The sequence below is a fragment of the Microtus oregoni genome, unplaced genomic scaffold (assembly GCF_018167655.1).
Source record: "Microtus oregoni isolate MIOR12 unplaced genomic scaffold, Mior012 000025F_ref0000491, whole genome shotgun sequence".
NCBI lineage: Eukaryota > Metazoa > Chordata > Mammalia > Rodentia > Cricetidae > Microtus > Microtus oregoni.
This window is the reverse complement of record NW_024543084.1, coordinates 18819079-18842895: the sequence shown is the minus strand read 5'-3', so window position 1 is coordinate 18842895 and position 23817 is coordinate 18819079. Positions and strand designations below refer to the sequence as shown.

Here is a 23817-nt window from a genome sequence, read left to right as displayed (position 1 = left end):
GAGGAAGGAAAAGAGACCACGAGGGGACCTTACGGGGAAACAGTTTAAGTAGACTGGGGGAGTGGTCAAGATTTTGGCGGGCTCCTCTTGACACTCTTCTGGGGAAGGGTAAAAGCTTGGCAGGAACAGGGACAAGGCCTACAAAGACCAGGACTTGGGACTTACACATATGGCAAAGCCAGCAGCCTGGGTTACATAAAGATGCACTCTTTGATCCAGAACTGTAAGTTTCATTTTGAAGTGTTAGGGCATTAGTGTCACATGCCTTTAGTTCAGCACTCAGGAGGCAGAGGCAGGCAGATGTCTGAGTTCTAGGCCAGCCTGCTCTATAGAGTGAGTTCCAGGATAGTCAGGGCTACACAGAGAAATATATTGCAAAATAGTGAAGAGAGCTGCAACCCCCAAATTCTGCTTTGTCCATAAATGTTGGTTATATTTTTTTAAAGATTTATTTATTTATTATGTGTACAACATTCTGTCTCAATGTATGCCTGCATGCCAGAGGAGGGCGCCAGATCTCAGTACAGATGGTTGTGAGCCACCATGTGGTTGCTGGGAATTGAACTCAGGACCTCTGGAAGAGCAGCCAGTGCTCTTAATCTCTGAGCCAACTCTCCAGCCCTGTTGGTTATATTTTCAAGTAGCTAAATGAGGTACTAAATTGGTGGCAGGAAGATCAGGAATTCAAGGTCATACTTAACTACACAGTGAGTTGGGGACCAGCCTGGGCTACATGAGCCTTGTCTCAAAATTAAAACCCAAGTTTTCCTTTCACTTGCAGTAGTAGATTCTCCCAACTGCTGTCTGCTGGTGTTGCTTATCCCCATTCTACACGTGAGTAAACCAGGGTTCCTAGAGGGGAACAGACTTGGCAGTTGTCAGAGTTCCGTTAGGTGTTGGAGTCTGTGTCTGAGGTCACATTTGTCTGCCCTTTACCGGTAAGTGCAGTAGCTTTGCTGTTTCCAGTCTGAGTTCTGAAAATAGTTAGTGAGCATGACAGTGTGGTACTCTGATCACACATATAGGCACAGGTCAGCCATCTTTGTTTTAGGAAAGACACGGAGCATTTATAGCTAGGACATAGGTCAGAGCTTATGCAGATGAAGTTGTTGACAGTGGGTTTCATTTATAGGCAGAATTATCATGGCTTTTACAGAGAAACCAGCTCTGAGCCTCCAAAGATACCTGACCACAATCCCTATAGAAATCTTAGGATTTCTGTTGCAGAGAGGACACCCAAAGTATTAATTAATAACTTCACCCGAGATCATACGGTCTCAGTCTTAGTGAACTTTTTATTCCTTACCCTTCACAATAGGACCTAGTTGTCGTTTGTGTTTAATCTCTTGGCTCAGTCTGTGAGCTGTGGAAGACCAAACGCCTGTGGTCTGGAACGTGCTGTAACCACACGCGACCATTATGGAGATGGACCGCTTTAAGCACCACAACTTGAACCAGCCTCAAGCCTGCACAGGCAAAAGCCGGCATTGTAGAGCCTGTGGCTCACTCAGGAGGCTGCAGCAGAATTCAAGGTCTCCCTGGCTTACTCTAAGAGTTCCAGGCCATCCCTCCCCTTCAGAAGTCTCTACTAACGACCGCTGTGACAAACTCCGTTAGCCCTTTAAGGGCTGAACGAGGAATTGGAGAAATCGAACAGTATGCAGTTTAGTTTGGAGTGGAGCTGTCGGCGGGACACCCGGGAGGCTAGAGCGGTTGGCCTGGGTGCACTTCCGGGGACTGGGGAAGGGGGCGGGCTCATAAGCCCCGCCCTGTGGGTGGAGCCACGTTCAGGACGAACAAGGGCTGCGGCAGGTAATTGGTGCTGGGCTGGAGGTCTCTGGGCGGGGCCATCTGGAGGAGAGCGGAACCCTTTCCTTACGGAAGTGTGCCTGAGCTTGGTGGAAGCGACAGTGTCTCTCGTCTCCGGACAGCAAATTAGCGGGAGGCAGGCTACCATTTCTCCCTGACTCTGACTTCTTTAACGCTGAGACGTAGCTGAGAGAGATGTAAAGGAGGTGGCTTGGAGAGTCCCCGCCCATGCGGAGCCTGCCCCTCTGAGCTCTGACCTTGTGGTCAGTGGCTTAGGCCGCGGGTGGACCTCACCGGTACATCCCTCCTTTAACTCGTGGTTTTCATTTATTTGTCCCTACTTCTACTTTCTGCGGGCCCATTGGTAAGTTATCAGAATGACTCAGAAGGCTAGACATGCTAAGATTTTAGAATCTAGTCTAGATAGTTTTCTGTTACTGTTGTTTAAGAGTCTCGTTGTGTAGCCCAGGCTGGCCTCTGTCAGTCCACTGCTTCAAGCCTCCCAAGTGCCAGGTAGTGCACTACCGTGCTGGCTGACTACAGACTTTTAAATAGATAATTATATTCAAGGGTGTGAGGGTGTAGTTCAGTTGACAGAGTGCCCGCCTACCGAGAACACCGCCCTGGCACGTTTATCCTCAGCAGGGCATGAACCCAGGCATGGTAGTATTTGCTTGTAATCACAGCTTTTGCGAGGTAGAGGTGGAGGCTAGAGCATCAGAATTTCAAGGTCATTCTTGTTTTTTTTTTTTTTTTAAAGCTAATTGTGCTTAGATCCCTGTAATACTGATGGCTAAATAGAGGCTGTCACAAAGGGAATCCAAACCCAAGTCCTTCTAGCAAAGCCTCCCTGCCAAGTGTGTGTGTGCATTGTTCATCCCTGAGTCTCTCCCTTGAGAGGGTGAAAAGGGAAAGTTTCTTTAAGGAACTTTTTTTTTTTTTTTTAATTTTCGAGACAGGGTTTCTCCGTAGCTTTTTGGTTCTTCTTGTCAATATTACAGTCGCTCTCAAGGAGCTGCCATGGCTCTGTAGCAGGGTGCCTGTGTAGCATGGACAAGGCCTTGGGTTCAATTCTCAGAAAATGAAGCAAATAAAAAAATAAAGACCCTCATCCCCCCAAAAGAAAACAAGTTTAAAAAGCTGGACAGTGGTGGCACATGGCTTTAATCCCAGCACTTGGGAGGCAGAGGCAGGTGGGTCTCTGTAAATTTCAGGCCAGCCTGGTCTACATAGTTCTAGAACAGCCAAAGAAACCCTGTCTCAGAGAGAGAGAGAGAGGTTAAAAAATAAAGCCCATTTCAATGTTTCTTAAAGATTTAATCCCAGCACTCGGGAGGCAGAGGCAGGAGGATCTCTGTGAGTTCAAGGCCAGCCTAGTCTATAAGAGCTAGTTCCAGGACAGGCTCCAAAGCCACAGAGAAACCCTGTTAAAAACAAAAACAAAAAAACAAACAAACAAAAAAAGGTGCACCACTATGCATGACTCTTAAAAAATATTTTTAATTCAATTTTTAAGTTAATCTGCAAAACAATGTATTTCAGGGAGCTGGAGAGATGGTTCAGTGGTTAAGAGCACTGAGGATCAATTCTCAGCACCCACGTGGCAGCTTGCACCTGTCTGTAATTCCTGTTCTAGGGAATCTGACACCCTCATACAGATATACATGCAAGCAAAAACACCAATGTACATAAAATAAAAGTAAATAAACAAAATTTAAAAAACAGTTTGTTTCATTATGGCATTTTCGTATATATGTGTTCTACATTGTTCTGATTTGTATCCCCTGCCTTATTCCCATGCCTATTGTATCTTTTTTTTTAAGATTTATGTATTTATTATGCATACAACATTCCTTCCGTGTATGCTTGCATGCCAGAAGAGGGCACCAGATCTCATTACAGATGGTTGTGAGCCACCATGTGTTTGCTGGGAATTGAACTCAGGACCTCTGGAAGAGCAGTCAGTGCTCTTAACCTCTGAGCCATCTCTCTAGCCCTCACCTGTTGTATCTTTAATAAAGACCTCTGACATTTTGATATGGCTCCCTCCCTCATGAGACTGAGAGACAAGCTCAGAAACTTGAGAGATTATGTCATGTCAAGGGCTGTGGGCGGGTAGCCCGAACTAGACATGTAGCATGCATAAGGCCCTGGATCTGAACCCTATCACTGGGGGAAACTGGATATAGTAGCTGCAGTTGCGGTACTGAGAAGATTTAAGCAGGAGGATTGCCTAGAGCAGGACATCAGCCTGGGCTACTAGAGATCTTGTTTCTAAACAAGGATTATTATCCCATGTGTGGTGATTTTGATTCACATTCAGCCTCAAAGGCTTGGTGGGAGTTTGTTGTTGTCGTTGTTCCTTCCCAGTTTTGGGGATCCAAACCGGGGCCTGGGCAAGTGCTCTCCCATGAGCTCCTCCACAGTCGGAGAAGTATTTGTAAGGGCTACGGGACTTGTGTGTGGGGGAAGATGCCTGAACTCTGCCTTCTCTCTTCTGCGTAGGGCATCATGAAGCAGCTGCCCGTCTTGGAGCCTGGAGACAAGCCCAGGAAAGCCACATGGTCTGTAAGGAAAGTTCAGACATACACAAGAACTCGAGTTTTTGTTTCATTTATTACTAACATATTTGCACATCACCAAGGGGGTAGCAATGAAACTGGGGTAATTGGACTCAAACTGTCTGAGGTCTTCAGAGGAAAGACGGGGGGCAATCATTATCACAGAACAGCTGCTAATTTTATTAAAACCTGTTTACCAGGAGGAATAATGCTGTGGCCATCTGGCATTCTCAGCTGCAACTCCGAGGTCCTCCCCTGAGCTGTGACTCATTCTTAAGGTTGCAGGGAGTTGAATGTGGGTTAGACTGGCTCCCGTGTGCGTTGGCTGTTTGTTAAACCTTCATTCATCACCTCCTACTGGCTAATATTGACGGCTGCTGTATAGGCTCCAGAGTCCGAAGACAAACAGTCCCTCTGTAGTGAAGTTAGAGACAGAGCAGGTGATGGAGTCTGAGGGGCTCCCAGGAAGTTGCAGAGAGGTGCAGTGTTCCCACAGGGCTCCAGGTGAGCCTCCACGCCCACTTCCGTGACCCACCTTCCTCCAGAGCCATCATACATGTGCTGAAGATGTGCTTTAGGGTAAAGCCCTCTAGAGAACTGGGAATGTAGCTTGATGGTAGGCTCTGGCTAGCACATGTAATACCCCTAGTAAGATCCCAGCACTGAACGGTAGGAGGAAGCGGGTACCATAAGGGAGGCCCGCACAACCAGCCTGTTCCTGCCTGTCTGTTCAACCGCAAATATCTTTACTTATTCTTTCACTGTTTTATTTGCCTCATGTAGCCCAGGTTGGCTTGTAACTTTCAGCAATCCTTTCTCAGCCTCCCAAGTGCAGGATTGCAGACATAGTCACCAAGATTGACCTTGTTTTGTTCAAGGCTAGCCTGGGCTAGCCTCGGCAGTGAAGTAAAATAAAATGCTATCAAGAAAAAGAAGACAAAGAACTTTTATGTTAAAACTTTACCTTGCCTATGAAAACAATGGAAAAGATCTTCATGAAGCTTTTACCCTGTGGGCCTTCAGGGCTGAAAAGACAGCAATTCTCTGTCTCATTGGCATTTTTCTAGATGTTTCCTTATTTTTTGTTTTGTTTTGTTTTGTTTTTTATGGTTAGTTTTTCTTTTTTTTCTCTTTTTATTATTGATATTTATTGAGCTCTACATTTTTCTCTGCTCCCCTCTCTGCCTCTCCCCTCCCCACTTCAATCTTCCCCCAAGGCCCCCATGCTCCCAATTTACTCGGGAGATCTTGTCTTTTTCTACTTTCTACTTCCCATGTAGATTATATCTATGTAAGTTTCTCAGTGTCCGCATTGTTGTCTAAGTTCTCTGGGATTGTGGTTTGTAGGCTGGCTTTTTTTGCTTTATGTTAAAAAAAAAACACCTATGAGCCGGGCAATGGTGGTGCATGCCTTTAATCCCAGCACTCGGGAGGCAGAGGCAGGCGGATCTCTGTGAGTTCGAGACCAGCCTGGTCTACAGAGCTAGTTCCAGGACAGGCTCCAAAGCCACAGAGAAACCCTGTCTTGAAAAACCAAAAAAAAAAAAAAAAAAAAACCACCTATGAGTGAGTACATGTGATAATTGTCTTTCTGTGTCTGGGTTACCTCACTCAAAATGATGTTTTCTAGCTCCATCCATTTTCCCACAAAACTCAAGCTGTTGTTATAATACTCCAAATGGTACCACTCTTTCCTTATCCATTCTTCGGTCGAGGGGCATTTAGGTTGCTTCTAGGTTCTGGCTATGACAAACAAAGCTGCTATGAACATAGTTGAGCACATGTCCTTGTGGCACAATTGAGCATCCTTTGGATATATACCCAAAAGTGGTATTACTGGGTCTTGAGGAAGGTTGTTTCCTAATTTTCTGAGAAATCACCACACTAACATCCAAAGGGATTGTACCAACTTGCATTCCCATCAGCAATGCAGAAGTTGTCATCAGTGTTTTTGATCTTGGCCATTCTTACAGGTGTAAGATGGAATCTCAGAGTTGTTTTGATTTGCATTTCTCTGATGACTAAGGATGTTGAACATTTTCCTTAAGTGTCTTTCAGCCATTTTTAGATTCCTCTGTTGAGAGTTCTCTGCAACTGTTTAGGCCTGTACTCTATTTTTTTTTTTTTTTTTTTTTTTTTTTTTTTTTTTGGTTTTTCGAGACAGGGTTTCTCTGTGGTTTTGGAGCCTGTCCTGGAACTAGGTCTTGTAGACCAGGCTGGTCTGGAACTCACAGAGATCCACCTGCCTCTGCCTCCCAAGTGCTGGGATTAAAGGCGTGCGCCACCACCTCCCGGCTGTACTCCATTTTTTTTTATTGGACTTTGTGATCTTTTAGAGTCCAATTTCTTGAATTCTTTGTACATTTTAGAGCTCAGACCTCTGTCTGATGTGGGGTTAGTGAAGATCTTTTCCCATTCTGTAGGCTGTCGTTTTGTCTTATTGACCATGCCCTTTGCTTTACAGAAGCTTTTCAGTTTCAGGAGGTCCCATTTATTAATTTTTTCTCTCAGTGTCTGTGCTGCTGGGGTTATATTTAGGAAGTGGTCTCCTGTGCCAATGTGTTCAAGTGTATTTCCCACTTTCTCTTCTATAAGGTTCAGTGTGACTGGCTTTATGTTGAGGTCTGTGATCCATTTGGACTTGAGTTTTGTGCATGGTGATAGATATGGGTCTATTTTCATTCTTCTACATGTTGATATCCAGCTATGCCAGCACCACTTGTTAAATATGCTTTCTTTTTTCCATTTAATATTTTTTGCTTTTTTTGTCAAAAATCAGGTGTTCGAAGATGTGTGGATTAATATCCGGGTCTTCTATTCAGTTCCATTGGTCCTCCTGTCTGTTCTTATGCCAATACCAGGCTGTTTTCAGTGCTGTAGCTCTGTAGTAGAGTTTGAAGTCAAGGATTGTGATGCCTCCATAAGTTCTTTTATTGTACAGGATTGTTTCCTCTATCCTGGGTTTTTTGCTTTTCCATATGAAGTTGAGTACTGTTCTTTAGAGGTCTTTGAAGAATTTTGCTGGGATTTTAATGGGCATTGCGTTGAATCTGTGGTTTTTGTTTTTTGAGACAAGGTTTCTCTGGGTGGCTTTGGCTGTCCTGGAATGCACTCTGTAGACCAGGCTGCATTTGAACTCACTGAGATCCGCCTACTTCTACATCCCAAGTGCTGGGATTAAAGGTGTGCACTGCCACCACCTGACTAGTATTCTTGAATATAATGCTCATACGCTTAATTTTTTTACACCTCTGTTCCTCCATTGTTAAACTCAAACTACACTAATAGTACTTATGGTGAGGGAGCACCCATGCTCTGTGAGCCGAGTGAGAGCACTGTTAGCAATCCTGCCACTGATGGGATACACAAGTCTGAAAGTCAAGACAGATCTGAGCAAGGAGGAAAGACCCCAGAACCACTGATAATGACAGAGATGGACGTCCACAGAAACCACCAGGACTGATAAAATCAGTCAGAAGAGCAAGCACAGACTGAGGGGAAGGGACGCTAGGACACTGAGAGTTCCAAGGGGCTGCTGGGAGAGGGATCAGAGAGAAAGGGTTAGTGTCTGCCAGAAGGTGAGCAGACACCAAGAGGAAGAGCTGTGGAGAATCCAGGTTCTGGGAAAGCTGCCGGGGAAGTGGGAGGGGTTAGGAGTCCCAAAATCAAAGAGCTCAAATAAGCGGACTCGTAAATAGCCAGGAACTATTCTTATTTACTGTATGCCTCGGCACACACCTGTAATCCCACATCGGGAACGTAAGGTCATCCTGGGCTAGCTGGAGTCCTAAGGCCAGCCTAGACCACGTGAGACCCTGTCTCAAACTAAATTTTGGTTCATTTGTTTCCAACCTGGAAGCTTGAGTTATATTTTTTTTCTGTTAAAAATCAAAATAAATGTATCGGGGAATGCTTGATCCTATATTTCAGCTTGTGACTGCTAGGTTTAGGTTCCATTTGGTTGAGATTTTCAAGCCTGGAAAGTCTTTTAATAGGTTTCATATAATCCTTATGGAGTTTAACCCATGAGTTGTGGAGAATTTTCTCCACAGGGCTATATCATTGGCTGTTAGCCAGGGCTTTGGCATTGTAGGTATCCCTATGAAGATGATAATGCCCTGGCCATTGTTTACTGTGTCCTTGCAAGATGTTTGAGTCTTTTTTTTTGTTGTTGTTGTTGTTGTTTTTTGTTTTTCGAGACAGGGTTTCTCTGTGGCTTTGGAGCCTGTCCTGGAACTAGCTCTGTAGACCAGGCTGGTCTCGAACTCACAGAGATCCGCCTGCCTCTGCCTCCCGAGTGCTGAGATTAAAGGCATGCGCCACCATCACCTTGCAAGATGTTTGGGTCTTCATAACCCCCTTTGGAGGTAAAAACCATCACACTTCCTTGAGTTTTTTTGTTTTGATTGTTTGTATTTTGAGACAGGGTTTCTCTGTGTAGCCTTGGCTGTCCTGGAACTCTCTCTGTAGACCAGGCTGGCCTCAAACTCAGAGATCCACCTACCTCTTCCTCCCAAGTGCTAGGACTTAAAGGCTTGTGCTCCCTCACTTCCCACCACAGCAATCCTTGTTTTTTTTTTTTTTTTTTTTGGTTTTTTTTTTTTTTGGTTTTTCGAGACAGGGTTTCTCTGTGGTTTTGGAGCCTGTCCTGGAACTAGCTCTTGTAGACCAGGCTGGTCTCGAACTCACAGAGATCCGCCTGCCTCTGCCTCCCGAGTGCTGGGATTAAAGGCGTGCGCCACCATCGCCCGGCCAATCCTTGTTTTATAGTAGAGAAAACTGAGGTTTGGAAAGGTTAAGTGGCTCCCCAAATGCCACACATCTAAAAAGCACCGAAGCTTATACTTGAACCAGGTCTGCCTAAACCCACAGACCACGATAATACCATCCTGATGGTGCCAAGGCACACCGGTGGACATCTCTCATGTCAGTTCCCCTGTCCACCACAGAACCCATGGGAGTCAAACGTCCAGCCTAAGTTGAAAAGCCAGAGACTGAGCAAAGGGGAGGTACTGTAGTTGGTCAGATATGACTTTGCTGGATACATACAACTGAGAGATCAGTGTGAAGCCAGGGAGACAGCTCCCAGGTGAAAGCACTTGCCCAGCAAGTCTGGCAACTTGGGTTCAGTCTCAGGGACCCACATAAAGGTAGAAGGAGAGAACCTGCTCTATGGAGTTTGCGTGTTATCGCAACACCTGCACCATGGCACTTCCGCACACGGCACGTGCGTGCTCACCTACAATAGCAATAGTTAAGATCTAAGGCGTCAGCGTGTGTACCTTTCATCCTGGTGACCGTTTTGTGGGGCATGGAAGAGTATCCTCACACAGGCCTCCTGAATTTATCTTCCCTTCGGCAGGTACACCCTGACTCTCCCTGGAGACAAGCCCTGCCCTCGTGTTGGTCACAGCTGCTCATATTTACCCCCAGTTGGTGATGCCAAGAGAGGGAAGGTCTTCATTGTAGGGGGAGCAAATCCAAACCAAAGCTTCTCAGATGTGTACACCATGGATTTGGGTAAGATCAACGCTGCAGAGTATTCCTAGAAATACTGGTTCTGCTGGATGTGGTGGCACACGGCTTCAAAGCCAGAACCGGAGAGGCAGAGGCAAGACAACCCCGGGAGTTCGAAGCCAGCCTGGTCTGTGTAGCAAGTTCCAGGCCAGGAAAACATAGACTCTGTCTCAAAATAATAATGATAATTGTAATAATAATAATACCAACTCATACCAGACACAGGGTTTTCCTCTTAGAGAGAGAAATATCTTCCCTGGCCCCTAACTAAGGTCTCAGCTGACCTCTAACTCACACCAGACACAGGGTTTTCCTCTTAGAGAGAGAAATATCTCCCCTGGCCCCTAACTAAGGTCTCAGCTGACCTCTAACTCATACCCACCTGCTCAGTACATCCGTGTTTGGGAAGAGTCTGTTGAGCCCCAGCAATCTAGAAATTGGCTATTTATTAACTGTTCTAGGAGGCACCAATGACCCTCATTTCTCCTTCTGTCTCTTGTCCGCTCTCTGATTCGTCCTGACTTTCTCTGTCTTCCTCTGTGTTTGTCCCTTTCTGTAATCCACACCACTGCTGTCTCCTAGCTAGGCTGGGAATCGTTTTCACTCCGGTCTCCTTGCTTCCATGGTGACTCACTGTGCAGAGCATATTCCACACCTACCCAGAAAATGTTGTTCTTTGGTTTGGGGGAGTGTTACTTTGTTTTGAAGCAGTCTTGTATAGCTCAGGCTGGACTTGAACTTACTGTGTAGCTGAGAATGACCTTGAACTTCTGATTCTCTTCCTTCACCTCTCAAGTGGCTACTATCATATCTCTGCGCCACTTTACCAGGTCTGTGTAAGCTGATGCTCAAACCCTGGCCTCTGTGCACACGCTCCCATCTCCCCTTCACGGGTCTTAGCGCACAAGAGTTTAAGGTCCTTGGAGGCAGAGAGTGAGACTTTACTCATAAGTGTATCCCCAGCCAATTCTAAATTGCCATGGTTGGCCTTCTCATAGTAATTTTAGGAGGTCTGACACCTAGACTCCTGCATGGCTACGTGGCAAGAGTTGTTTAGACCTGGAATGTCACCTCTTGACAAGGCTGCCACCCATGGAGCCTCTGTTACTACTGTTCAGGCACTTGAGTCTCTACTCCCAGCACTAGGCACGGGTACCTTGAATCCCTTTCAGCCCTCAAGGAGCTTATCTTCTACCTCAGTTACTTTGTGACTGCCTGTCTGTTCATGACAGCATCTTCCTATGCAGTCCATTCTAGCCTAGGAGTCTCTGGGTAGCCCAGGAAGACCGCAAACTCACAACCCTTCTGCCTCCGCTTCCAAGTACTGGGGTCCTGAACCACCATACCAGCTTCAGTTATATCTTTATCACAAGTTGTCAGTGCCATGGTGACCTGTTACATAGAGATTACCCCCAGCTTCCTGTGCAGTTGTGGTTAACACTAACAACAGCATGGTACTTGTAAGGTCCTAGTTTAGTGTTTTGCTAGCTAAAAGAATGGGTTGATTTAAACGTCATTTCTCTGTTTGCCCAAAGACTACTTAGTCGGGCCACTTAAAATGGGGACTTTAGGAGATTGAGATCTATAGAGATATCAGGAGTGTTTCTCAGACTCTAAGGACGAAAACTAGCAGCCCAGGCTGCTGAGAGAGTGGAAACTGACTCTAAGTGGACCATTTGAGTCAGGCAGCTCCCTCTGGCCCCGTTAGTGACAACTAGAAAGTTGTGTTAAATGTATGTCGCCTGGACTCTGGGAGCAAGAGCGGAGACAGTTTCCATCACAGAGCGTTCATGGCCAGGCAGGCAGCCTGCCAGCGTGTACTGGAGAGCATTTTAGTTTGGTCAAGTTCCCTTTAAGGACTTGTCGACTGGTCACTTGTGATTTCACCTGCTTTCACTACCCTCCCGAAGTTTGTCAGCCAGCATTACCAGTTACAGCCCCAGCCTAAGAACCGGTCAACGTTTTCCAGAGACCCAGCAGTGGGACACGGCCACCAGGGAAGGTCTCTTGCCTCGGTATGAGCATGCCAGCTTCATTCCCTCCTGCACACCTCACAGCATCTGGGTGTTTGGGGGTGCGGACCAGTCAGGAAATCGAAATTGTCTGCAAGTCTTGAATCCTGGTGAGTAGGCAGAGGTTGTTTTCTTTTTTATCATGCACATGTAGGTGCATTTGAATTGTTCTAATTAACCGATTTTACTTTGCTGACCTTATAGAAACAGGAATTTATAGGTTTTTTGTTACATTTTAAAATTTGTATGTGTGTGTGCACATGCATGCATGAGAGAAAGATCATACACACTGAGTAGTGTACATGTGGACATCAGTGCCTCCTTTCACTGTGTTGATCCCAGGGAGCAAACCACCCTGTTAGCCCAGGACACGTGACCTGCTTTCAAGTGATGGAATTCTAGAGATGAGCCCTGACAGGACTGAGTTTTCTTTTGTGTCAAGTATTGAAATTTCTTTGTAGTATTTAAAAACCATCTTCTTAGATGTCTGTTTGATTGGTTTGAGTGTTTGTTATCCTTCCTGCCCTCCCTCTCTAGAATGTAAATGCTTTTTTTAAAAAATACATTTTATTTTGTTTTTCAGACAGAGTTTCTCTGTGTAGCCCTGTCTGGCTATCCTGGAACTACACTCTATAGACTAGGTTGGCCTTAAATTTAGAGATCCACCTGCCTCTGCCTCCTGACTGCTGAGATTAAAGATGTGTAACATCACCACTGGCTAAAATATTTTTTTTAATTTTATGTGTATGCAGAACTTCCTTCCTTCTTTCCTCCTTCCCTCTCTCCCTCCACCTTTCTTCCTTCTTCCTTCCTTCTCTTTCTTCCTTCTCTTTCTTCCTCTCTCTCTCTCTCTCTCTCTCTCTCTTTCTTTCTTTTTATGACATGGTCTCACTCTGTAGCCCTGGCTGATCTGGAACTCTTTATATAGACCACACTGGCTTGAATCAGAGATGCACCTGCCTCTGCCTTGCAAGTACCGGAATTAAAGGTGAGCATCACCACCATGGCTGAAATGTAGATGCTTTGAAAATAAGGGTTCGGTCATTGTTCCAGGGTCCAGAACACAGTCGGATATAGAGTAGACGGCCCCCCAGCCTCCTGGTCTGTCTGGAACACCACCATATAGTATAATGGGTAAGCTGGGTCTGGGAGAACAGTCCCGATAGCCCAGCTGCTTAGGAGGCTGAGGCAGAAGGATCATTAGTTCAGGGCATTCTGGGCTAGAGTCTGATGGTTGACGGTTCAGATCGCCAGAGTGTAGGCAGTAGTAGAGTGCTTTGCCTGGCGTGTATGGATTTCTTGGTTTGATTCTCAAAACTTGGGGAAGTAGTAGTCACGGTGTGTGTGCGCGTGTGTGCGTGTGTGCGCATGTGTGTGTGTGCTTATATATGCCTGCGTGCATATGTGCACGTGTGTGTGTGCATGTGCATGCATATGTGCGTGTGTGTGCGTGCATATGTGTGCATGCGTGCATGTGTGCGGTATGTGCACATGCATGTGTGAGTGTGTGGGTGTGTGCGCGCGTGCGTGTGTGTGCTTATATATGCCTATGTGCATATGTGTGCGTGCATATGTGCGTGTGTACGGTGTGTGCACATGCGTGTGTGCATGTGCTCTACAGCTTTATAGCCCAGGCCTTCCTCCTCAGCTTCACAAGTGCTGAGTTCACAAGTCATTTGCTAGGACCCTGTCTTTTTGACTCTAGGTAATAGCATTTATTTAAAAACAAAACAAAAACCCACAGTGGTAATGTAATCCCAGCATTCTGAAGGCAGAGGCAAGCAGATCTCTACAAACTTGAGGCCAACTAGGCCTATGTAGTAATTCCAGGCTGTCTCAATACAAAACAATAAAAACAAAACAGTAGAACTTTGGAAGCTTCTGTCGGAGAAATTGATTTTATTTTTTGTGAATAGTCCTTTACACTGTATGAATACATGTCATTGTGATTGGTTTAATAAAGAAGCTGCCCACAGCTAGGCAGGACAAGGTTAGGCAGGAGAGCCAGACTTAAGAGAACGCTGGGAAGAAGGAGGAGGAATCGAGGAGTTGCCAGCCAGACTTGGAAGAATCAACATGGACAGTGCACAGATGAGGGAGATGAGCCTCAGGGCAGCACACAGATGAATAGAAATGGGTGAATTCAATTTACAAGAGCTTGTTAAACACAAGTTTGAGCTATCAGCTGAGCATGTATAATTAATAATAAGTCTCTGTGTGGTTATTTGGAACTGACAGGACAGAAAAGTCCACCTACATTTTGTATTTGCTTTGTTTGTTTTTGCTGATAGAGTCTTGCTAAGGAGTGCAGGCTCTTAGTCCTCCTGCCTTGTTCTCCTGAGTGCTGCAGTTACAAGCTTGAGCCACCACACCCAAGAGTCAGTTTCTGTGATTCAAACCCTGCCCAAGATCTGCAGCTCTAGAGAGGGCTCACTTCGCTCTGATGTAGGCTATGCCTTCTAGTTTGGCTTCCACATGTATTGTATATGCCTGGTGTAGTTTTTGGTATGTTGAATGCAGATCTTTTGCAAGAGAGGCACTGAGGTTTTGTAACAGGAAATCCTGTGGGACTAGTGTAGGAGTCTGACAGACCGGGTTCAAGGCTGTTTCCTCTCTGGTCTTCTGGCGTCTCCTCGCACCCATCTCCTTCTTCCTGCCTAGCTACTGGCCTTTCAGCTCTTTACTAAACCAATCACAGTAATACATCTTCACACAGTGCACAAATACCCCACACCAGCTTGAGCCCACCACCTGCCTGAGGAGGTGCTGAATTAGTGCATCTGTTCCTATGACATCCATGGTTTCTTTTCTTCCTTTCTTTCTTCCTTTCTTTTTTAAATTTATTTATCATGTATACAATATTCTGCCTGCCTGTATGCCTGCAGCCAAGAAGAGGACACCAGATCTTTTTTTTTTATTTATTATTTATTATGTATACAATAGTCTATCTATGTGTATGCCGAAGGCCAGAAGAGGGCACCAGACCTTATTAGAGATGGTTGTGAGCCACCATGTGGTTGCTGGGAATTGAACTCAGGACCTTTGGAAGAGCAGGCAATGCTCTTAACCACTGAGCCATCTCTCCAGCCCCGGGACACCAGATCTTAATACAGACGGTTGTGAGCCACCATGTGGTTGCTGGGAATTGAACCTAGGGCCTCTGGAAGAGCAGCTTGTGCTTTTAACCTCTGAGCCATCTCTCCAGCCCCATTTACATTTTATTTTCAAAGGAAAGAAACTCTATGCATTCCCCATGTGGTGACATACATTTTTTGTTTTCAAGACAGAATGGTACAAAAAGCACAGACCATGGTGTTATTAAAACTGTTCATACAGGCCGGGCGGTGGTGGCGCATGCCTTTAATCCCAGCACTCGGGAGGCAGAGGCAGGCGGATCTCTGTGAGTTCGAGGCCAGCCTGGTCTACGAGAGCTAGTTCCAGGACAGGCACCAAAAACTACAGAGAAACCCTGTCTCGAAAATCAAAAAAAAAAAAAAAAAAAACAACTGTTAATACAGGGGCTGGAAAGATGGCTCAGTGGTTAAGAGCACTGGCTGTTCTTCCAGAAGACTTGGGCTCAATTCCCAGCAACCACATGGTGGTTCATAATTATCTGTGGTGGGATCTGATGCCCTCTCCTGGCATAAAGGTGTACATGCAGACAGAGCACTCATATACATGAAATAAATTTTTAAAAAACAAAACGGTTCAAACTGGGGCTGGAGAGATAACTCAGCAATTAAGCGCACTGGCTGTTCTGACAGGGGACCCGGGTTTGATTCTCAGCGCCCACATTGAGGCTCACAACTGCCTGTAACTTTAGTCCAGGAGATCTGATGCCCTCTGGCCTTCCTGAGCACTAGGCATGGTGTACACATGTAGATCCAGGGAAAACAGCCATGCACGTAAAAATAAAATAAATATAAAAAGTGTATCTAAAGCCTAACAGCCATTTGCTGGCCGGGCCACCTCAACAAGGAACAGTGTAGCTTGGCTTCAGCTTCCGTCTGAGAAGGGAGAAACTGACATTTATTTGCCATTTTTATTCAGTAGGATTATTGTTAGTGCCTCTGAAATTGCAGAGATATTGTCTACTTTCTTTAGTGTATTTTATGTAATGAGTACTCTGTACCTACCTGTGTGCTTGCCGCCAGAACGGGGCATGAAATTCATTGTAGGTGGCTGTGAGCTGCCATGTGAATGTCGGGAATTGAACTCAGGACCTCTGAGCCATCTCTCCAGCCAGTCTTTCTTAAGCCATATATTTTGGGAAACTTGGCATGTCTGTGCTGTCATAGTGGGGATGGGTTTTGGCAGACGCAGGGCTCCTGGAAGCGGAAGCAGAGCTGTCAGCAGAGCAGAAGGGCTCAGATATGGCACTGACCTCACTCCTCAGGTTTGGGGCATTTGGTCTGTCTGAACAACCTCTGATATCTTCCTGTTCTTCCTTAGCATTGGGGAGTATGAGCTCTCTGCCTAAAGTTGTGCTGTTCTGTGCTATGCTGTGCCATACTGTGTTCCTTAGAGACTAGGGTACCAAGGTGCCCCTGCTAGGCGCAACCAGAGTCGCAGTCAGGTCTGCAGATGTCCATCAGTGGTAGAAGGCAAACCCAGCGGGTCTTGGGTACAGATCCCTAGCACCTCAGAAAATTAACAGTAAATCAGAAGCCCCTCAGCCTAGATCTTGTTTCTTTTCTCTCTGGACTAGATACCAGGACTTGGACTACACCAGAAGTGAGCAGCCCCCCACCGTCCCCAAGAACATTCCACACATCAGCAGCAGCTATTGGAAACCAGCTGTATGTCTTTGGAGGAGGAGAGAGAGGTGCCCAGCCCGTGCAGGATGTGACGCTGCATGTATTTGACGCAAGTATGGACTGGGGATGTGGGGGTCGTGGGGCTGCTTAACTCCATTATCTCTCCTACAGGAAACAGGGTCTTGAGAAAAGATTTTGAGCTAAGTAGATTACTTGCCTAGCATGCACCAATCCCCACCCACATTTCATCCCTAGCACCAGACAAACCAAGCATGATGACAGATGTGTGTCTGTAATCCCAGTAGGTGAGATCAGGCCTAGCTGAGGATACAAGAAACCTGTCTCAAAATAAATAAATAAATCTTGGTGGATTGGTGCACACCTTTAATCCCAGCACTACCAGGCAGAAGCAGGCAGATCTGTGTGAGTTCGAGGTCAGCTTGATGTCCATGGTTCCAGGCCAGCCACAGCTACATAGTGAGAACCTGTCTCAGAAAACAAGCAATGGCTAAAAGATGCTGACTCTGGGCTGGATGCAGCTCAGTGTGTGCACGGCCCTGCACTTGATTTCCTGTACCTGTCAAAAACAAACAACGAGGGCTGGAGAGATGGCTAAGAGGTTAAGAGCATTGCCTGCTCTTCCAAAGGTCCTGAGTTCAATTCCCAGCAACCACATGGTGGCTCACAACCATCTGTAATGAGGTCTGGTGCCCTTTTCTAGCCAGCAGGCACACACACAGACAGAATATTGTATACATAATAAATAAATAAATAAATAAATAAATATTTAAAAAAAAAAACGAAAGAAAGAGAGCGAAAGAGAAAAACAAAACAACTCCAAAGACTTTTCTCAGAAGAAGCACACACCTTTATTTTAACTTTGAGGTAGTTCTGGGTTAAAGCTTAAGGGATATATTTTTTCTTTTTTGGTTTTTCGAGACAGGGTTTCTCTGTGGCTTTGGAGCCTGTCCTGGAACTCTCTCTGTAGACCAGGCTGGCCTCGAACTCACAGAGCTCCTCCTGCCTCCTGAGTGCTGGGATTAAAGACGTGCACCACCACTGCCCAGTTAAGGGACATATTTTTCTAATCCAAAGCAAAAAATGACTTCCTAATACCCAGACTGTAGACAGGCCTGCTAGATTATTGGCTTTGTAGCCTCCATCCCTGAAAGTGTTTAAGTACAGGTTGGATAGCAGGGTTGAGATCTACTTGGCTGATAAGTCAGAGGGAGGATTTCTTTTTCTTTCTTTCTTTTAACATTTTTTCTTTTTTGATTGTTTTTATTGTGCTATACATTTTCTCCACTCCTTTCCCTTCCTCCCATTTACCGTTCTACCCTCTGCTATGACCCCCATGCTCCCAATATACTCAGGAAATCTTGTCTTTTTTTCTTTCCTACCTATTTAGATCCAGTAAGTCTCTCTTAGGGTCAGATGAAGGATTTCAAGGTCACTTCCTTCCTGTAGCATCTTTGCACTGAGAGGTGCTGAAGAGGCTTGCCACATAGTATCAATGCATTTACTTTTGTAGGCACTTTGACCTGGTCTCAACCAGAGACACATGGAAGTCCTCCATCTCCCCGGCATGGCCATGTGATGGTTGCAGCAGGGACAAAACTCTTCATCCACGGAGGCTTGGCGGGGGACAAGTTCTTTGATGATCTCCATTGCATTGATACAAGTAAGTATGTTAGAGGACCAGGGAATTTATGTGTTCAAAATTCTTTAAAATGTGTTGGAAAGAATTCAGCTTTGCTCTGATAACTTGAGCAGCTGTTAGAGTCTTTCCTAGATCCCATGAAGCATAGCTTGGGTCATAAGGAATACAAAGCTGGAGAGCTAGCTCAGCCGGGAAACACTGGCTGCACTTTCCAGAGGACCTGAGCGGGGTTGCCACTACCCGCACAGCAGTATCTGCAGCTCCACAGTCTGTCACCCTTTCTGTCCTCCACAGGCAGAGAGAACACTGTCTACACTAAATAAATGAATCAGAAAGGCAGATAGATAGACCGATAGACAAACAGAGCTGAAGAAGAGGAGGAAAAAGGAAAACAATTTGGACTAGAGAAATGGCTCATCTGGGTGGTGGCACACGCCTTAAATCCTAGCATTTGGGCGGCAGAGGCAGGAGGATCTCTGTGAGTTTGAGGCCAGCCTGGTCTACAGAGCTAGTTCTAGGAGTGATGTGGGAAGTCCTTTTGTATATGTGTGACTTTTATTAGTTTAGTTAATGAATAAAGCTGTTTTGGCCTATAGCTTAGCAGAGTAAAGCCAGGTGGGGAAATCTGAACAGAGAGTAGGCAGAGTCAGTGTAGCTGCTGAAGGAGGCAAACGCCATGGAGCTGCCCAAGAAGCAAGAGGTAACAAACCATGAGCCTGTGGTAAAATATAAAATAATAAAAATGGGTTAATTTAAGATATAAAAGCTAGCTGAAAATATACATGAGCCGTTGGCCAAACGGTGTTGTAATTAATACAGTGATTATTTGGGTCAGGGTGGCCGGGAAATAAACGAATAGTCTCCGCTTACATAGGACAGCTAGGGCTGTTCCAGGGTTTCAAGAAACCCTGTCTCAAAACAAAAAAAAAAAAAAACAGAGAGAGATGGGGCTGGTGAGATGGCTCAGCGGTTAAGAGCACTGACTGCTCTTCCAGAGGACCCGGGTTCGATTCCCAGCACCCACATGGCAGCTCACAACTGTCTGAAAATGTAGTTCCACGAGATCTGACACCTTCACACCAATGAACATAATAAAGTTAAATAAATAAATAAAAAATAAAATGTTAAAAAAAAAAACAGAGAGAGAGAGGGAAATGGCTCAGTAGTTAAATACTGCTCTTACAGAATACCCAAATTCAATTCTCAGCACTCACTGGCAGCCCCAGATGATTCAGCTGGTCTCAGCTGACCTCTGCACATCTCCACACATACATACACATGTACATAATTAAAAATAAAAAATTTTAGCTGGGCGGTGGTGGTGCACACCTTTAATCAAAATACTTGGGAGGCTGAGGCAGGTAGATCTCTGCAAGTTAAACACAAGCCTGGACTACAGATTGAGTTCCAGGACAGCCAGGGCTACATAGAGGAACCCTGTTTTGTCAAAACCCAGAAAACAGGGCTGGAGAGATGACTCAGCTGTTAAGAGCACTGGCTGCTCTTCCAGAGGTCCTGAGTTCAAATCCCAGCAACCACATGGTGGCTCACAACCATCTGTAATGAGGTCTGGTGCCCTCTTCTGACGTGCAGGCATACATGCAGACAGAACACTATATATAATTTTTTTTAAAAAAAATCTTTAAAAGAAAAAACAAAACAACATATTCTATATATTTGGGTGTTTTTCTTGCCTGTATGTCTATGTACTTACCATTCGTATGTAATAGGGGCCAGAAGAGGGCATTGGATTCTCTGGAACTGGAGTTACAAGTGGTTGTGGGTGCTGGGAATTAAACCTAGAAAGAACTTCTAGAAGAGCCGATACATCTCTCTAGCCCCCAAATCTTCTTAAATTTTTTGTTTGCTTTTTTTTTTAATTTTTTTGAGACAGGGTCACAATTGGCTTGATTAAAGGTGTGTGCTGCCACACCCACCTGACTATGTCTCTTAAAAAAATAAAATAATGACACAGGGTGGTGTTGCGTGCCTTTAACCCTAGCACTCTGAGGCAGAGGCCAGATCTCTGTGAGTTCGAGGCCAGCCTGGTCTACAAAGTGAGCTCCTGAACAGCTAGAGCTGTTACACAGAGGAACCCTGTCCCAAAAAACAAACAAACAAAAACCACCTAAATGAAAACAAATGCAACCATTCCTAAACACTTAGTGTGTGTGTCGGCACCCAGCCCTCCCCATTGTCCCTTCCAACATTTCATGTTCCCAGCAGAGCTCTTTAGGCTTTGGCTCCTGCTCCGTTTCTGGTTTAGCTAGTGAAGGTGAATGACCAGAGTTGCCTGTTTGCTGGGCTGCCTGGTCAAAAGAGATAGAGAGAACCTAAAGACTGTCTCCACCTCTGAAGGTGGGACTCTCCTGTGCCTTTCTGGCTGTGAGCTCCGCAGGGTGGGGACTTCCTCTTTCCTTTGTGTTTTTCAAGCATCGCCTGGGGAGTGGGTGAGCACTTGTCTGCTTTTGAAAGGCTGGATGAATAAATGAGCAAGATCTGCCTGGCTCTAGACTACAGAACCAAGGGGTGATGGGCAGAAGGTACCAGAACTCCCATGCAGAGGATTTGAGTCCTTACAAAGTACTTTGACTCCCGGAAGCAGGCTCACTAGCTGGAATTCCTCTATTAGCTACAATCAGGGCTTTCTCTTCCTTTTTTTTTTTTTTTTTTTTTTTTTTAGAGAAAGTCAGGCTGTGCAGCCCAACATCTTTGGCCTGCTGAATTCAAGGACTAGAGACATTTGCTCCTGTGTAGTTTCAAATAGGACGGCATTTGTTCTTGTTTTGAGAAAAGGTTTTTCTGTGTAGTTCTGGCTGTCCTGGAACTCGCTCTGTAGACCAGGCTGGCCTCGAACTCACAGAGATCCACTTGCCTCTGAGTGCTGGGGTTAAAGGCGTGTGCCATCATGCTTGGCCTCATATATTTCTAAGACTGCCCATTTTCCTGTGCTGAGAAAGTACTTCCTTGCTATTGTTTTCTACCTTCCCAAATAGTCTTCTACTCTAAAATCCAGTGGTATGTATGTACTTCACTTAAGTGCTCCTTTGAAAACATGCGAACATCTTTGGAAAAGTAGTGTTGGGAGTAAGTGCTGAGTCAGCAACATGCATCGTAGCGGCCAAAGGCTTTGCAGCTGTAGTATGACCAACCGTCCCTTCCGAGCTACTCTGGTGGGTCCCCCTCTCACCTGCATGCTCATCCCTGTGGAGAAAGGATGTAGACAGAAGTGATAGCAACTCAAAGGGCTCAACAGAGTTGGTGTTGGAGCCGGGCCGTGGTGGCGCACGCCTTTAATCCCAGCACTTGGGAGGCAGAGGCAGGTGGATCTCTGTGAGTTCGAGACCAGCCTGGTCTACAAGAGCTAGTTCCAGGACAGGCTCCAAAACCACAGAGAAACCCTGTCTCGAAAAACCAAAAAAACCAAAAAAACAAATGACCCAACTGTAATACTTTCATGTGCATGGGAAGATCCATACACAAACCAGCATGGATCACATAATGAACTTCAGGCCACCAGCACTATATAGTGAGGCTGTCTACAAAAAACATTAGCCCGGCATGTGTGTATCACAAGGAGATACTGGGAGGAAGGAGGAGGCCTCCAGGGCAAGGACTGTGTTTTATTCCCCGCTCCATCCTGGGCATTCAGTTCCAGAAGTGTCCTGTAGGCCTGGCAGTGGTGGCAGCCACCTTTAATCCCAGTACTCGGGAGGCAGAGGCAGGTGGATCTCTGTGAGTTTGAGACCAGCCTGGTCTACAAGAGCTAGTTCCAGGACAGGCTCCAAAACCACAGAGAAACCCTGTCTCGAAAAAGCAAAAAAAACAACAACAACAACAACAAAAAAAAAAAAACCAGAGTTGGTGTTGGAGGGGCCAGAGAGATAGCTTGGTATCTTCCAGAGGACCTGCCTGAGTTTGATTCCTAGAACCCACATGGCAGCTCACAGCCAGTGTAATTTCAGTCCAAGGCATGAAAAACCCTCCTCTGACCTCCATGGGTACCATGCATGCATGTGGTACACAGACAAACATGCGAGCAAAAGATACATATGCTTTTATGGACATGTGTGCCTGAATATTTGTATACACGCACATGCACACATGACCTTACCTATCTGGACAGCAAACAGTGATATCTCGGCCGTGGATGACCCTCAGTAATCATATTGCAAATTGCAGCAGGTAATTTGAAATCCCATGTTAGCTCATGTGCAAACCCTTTCTTGTGACAGGTAATATGAAATGGCAGACGCTTAGTCCCACGGGGGCTGTTCCGTCAGGCTGTGCTGCCCACGCCGCTGTGGCTGTAGGAAAGCATGTCTATGTGTTTGGAGGGATGACGCCCACTGGAGCACTGAACACGATGTATAAGTATCACACAGGTGAGCAGGCGTCACGCCTGATCGTTAAACAAACACAAACGTTCTTTGAAAAGTGATGCAGAATTTTGTTGGGCCATGGTGACACACACCTTTAATCCCTACACTCTTGGAGGGATGACGCCCACTGGAGCACTGAACACGATGTATAAGTATCACACAGGTGAGCAGGCGTCACGCCTGATCGTTAAACAAACACAAATGTTCTTTGAAAAGTGATGCAGAATTTTGTTGGGCTGTAGTGACACACACCTTTAATCCTTACTCAGGAGACAGAGGTAGGCAGAACTCTGTGAGTTCGAGGCCAGCCTGGTCTACATAGCAAGTTCCAGGACAACCAGAGCTACACAAAGAAACCCTGCCACAACCAAAAAAAAAAAAAAAAAACCTTTAAAAAAACAAACACAAAACAAAACCCCACAGAAAAACAAGGTCTCTTTGTACACCCCAGCTAGTCTGAAAATGGCAGCATCCTCGTGCCACGCCTCCTGAGCATTGTTACTACAGATGCGCACTATCTGGCCCAGCCTGTTTCCCCCTTTATTTCCTCTTTGTGGGTTGACTAGTGCAGGAAATCATTGACTGTCTCTGTCCCCCTTCCTTAGAAAAGCAGCACTGGACCGCACTTCAGTTTGATACTTTCCTGCCCCCTGGACGCCTGGACCACTCCATGTGTGTCATCCCATGGCCAGTGATGTCCACCTCCGAGAATGAAGACTCAGATTCTCTCATCCTCAGCTGTGAAGCTGAGAAAGGGGATACTGATGACAAACAAGTGACTCAGGGTGGCGGGTCACCTGAGGAAAGTCAGACTCACACGCTGCTCTGTTTTGTCTTTGGTGGGATGAACACAGAAGGGGAGATCTATGACGACTGCATTGCCACTGTAGTTGACTAATAAAACCCACGTTTTTATTACTTGTTAGTTTTTTACAAAAGCAAAGGCTCTGAGTCATGCTGCCAAACACTCTACACAGTGTATTCTCTTAACCAAGAGGATGGGACGGGACGGTGTGCACCTCTAATTACACAAGGAGAGTAGAGGCAGAAAGGTCACCCTCAGCTACACAGTAGATTGGAGGCCAGACTGGGCCACACAACATGGATGCTGTCTCTAAA

General features: G+C 45.8%; 1 protein-coding gene across 3 annotated transcripts; it reads left to right on the top strand.

The window, feature by feature from the left end:
- Positions 1–1847: 1847 nt before the first annotated feature.
- On the top strand, positions 1848–23616 carry Rabepk (Rab9 effector protein with kelch motifs). 3 transcript variants are annotated; one of them, XM_041674072.1, is made up of 8 exons: positions 1848–2173; positions 4315–4373; positions 9733–9890; positions 11857–12009; positions 16608–16769; positions 18188–18337; positions 22552–22701; positions 23304–23616. In XM_041674072.1, exons 2-8 carry the CDS (start codon positions 4321–4323, stop codon positions 23594–23596), a joined length of 1119 nt encoding a protein of 372 aa, XP_041530006.1. In that variant the 5' UTR covers positions 1848–2173; positions 4315–4320; the 3' UTR covers positions 23597–23616. The 3 variants fall into 3 exon arrangements, with proteins under 3 accessions (XP_041530006.1, XP_041530007.1, XP_041530008.1); XM_041674073.1 differs by lacking the exon at positions 11857–12009; XM_041674074.1 differs by lacking the exons at positions 1848–2173; positions 4315–4373 and having other exon boundaries at positions 9738–9890; positions 11859–12009.
- The last annotated feature ends 201 nt before the right edge of the window (positions 23617–23817 follow it).

What these genes read in the sequence shown, in the direction of transcription:
- Rabepk (XM_041674072.1), top strand. Translation starts at nt 4,321, where the DNA reads ATGAAGCAGCTGCCCGTCTTGGAGCCTGGAGACAAGCCCAGGAAAGCC. An exon ending in TCTGCAAGTCTTGAATCCTG is followed by an intron (nt 12,010 to 16,607) that starts GTGAGTAGGCAG and finishes TCTCTGGACTAG; the next exon opens with ATACCAGGACTTGGACTACA. An exon ending in GCTGCATGTATTTGACGCAA is followed by an intron (nt 16,770 to 18,187) that starts GTATGGACTGGG and finishes TTACTTTTGTAG; the next exon opens with GCACTTTGACCTGGTCTCAA.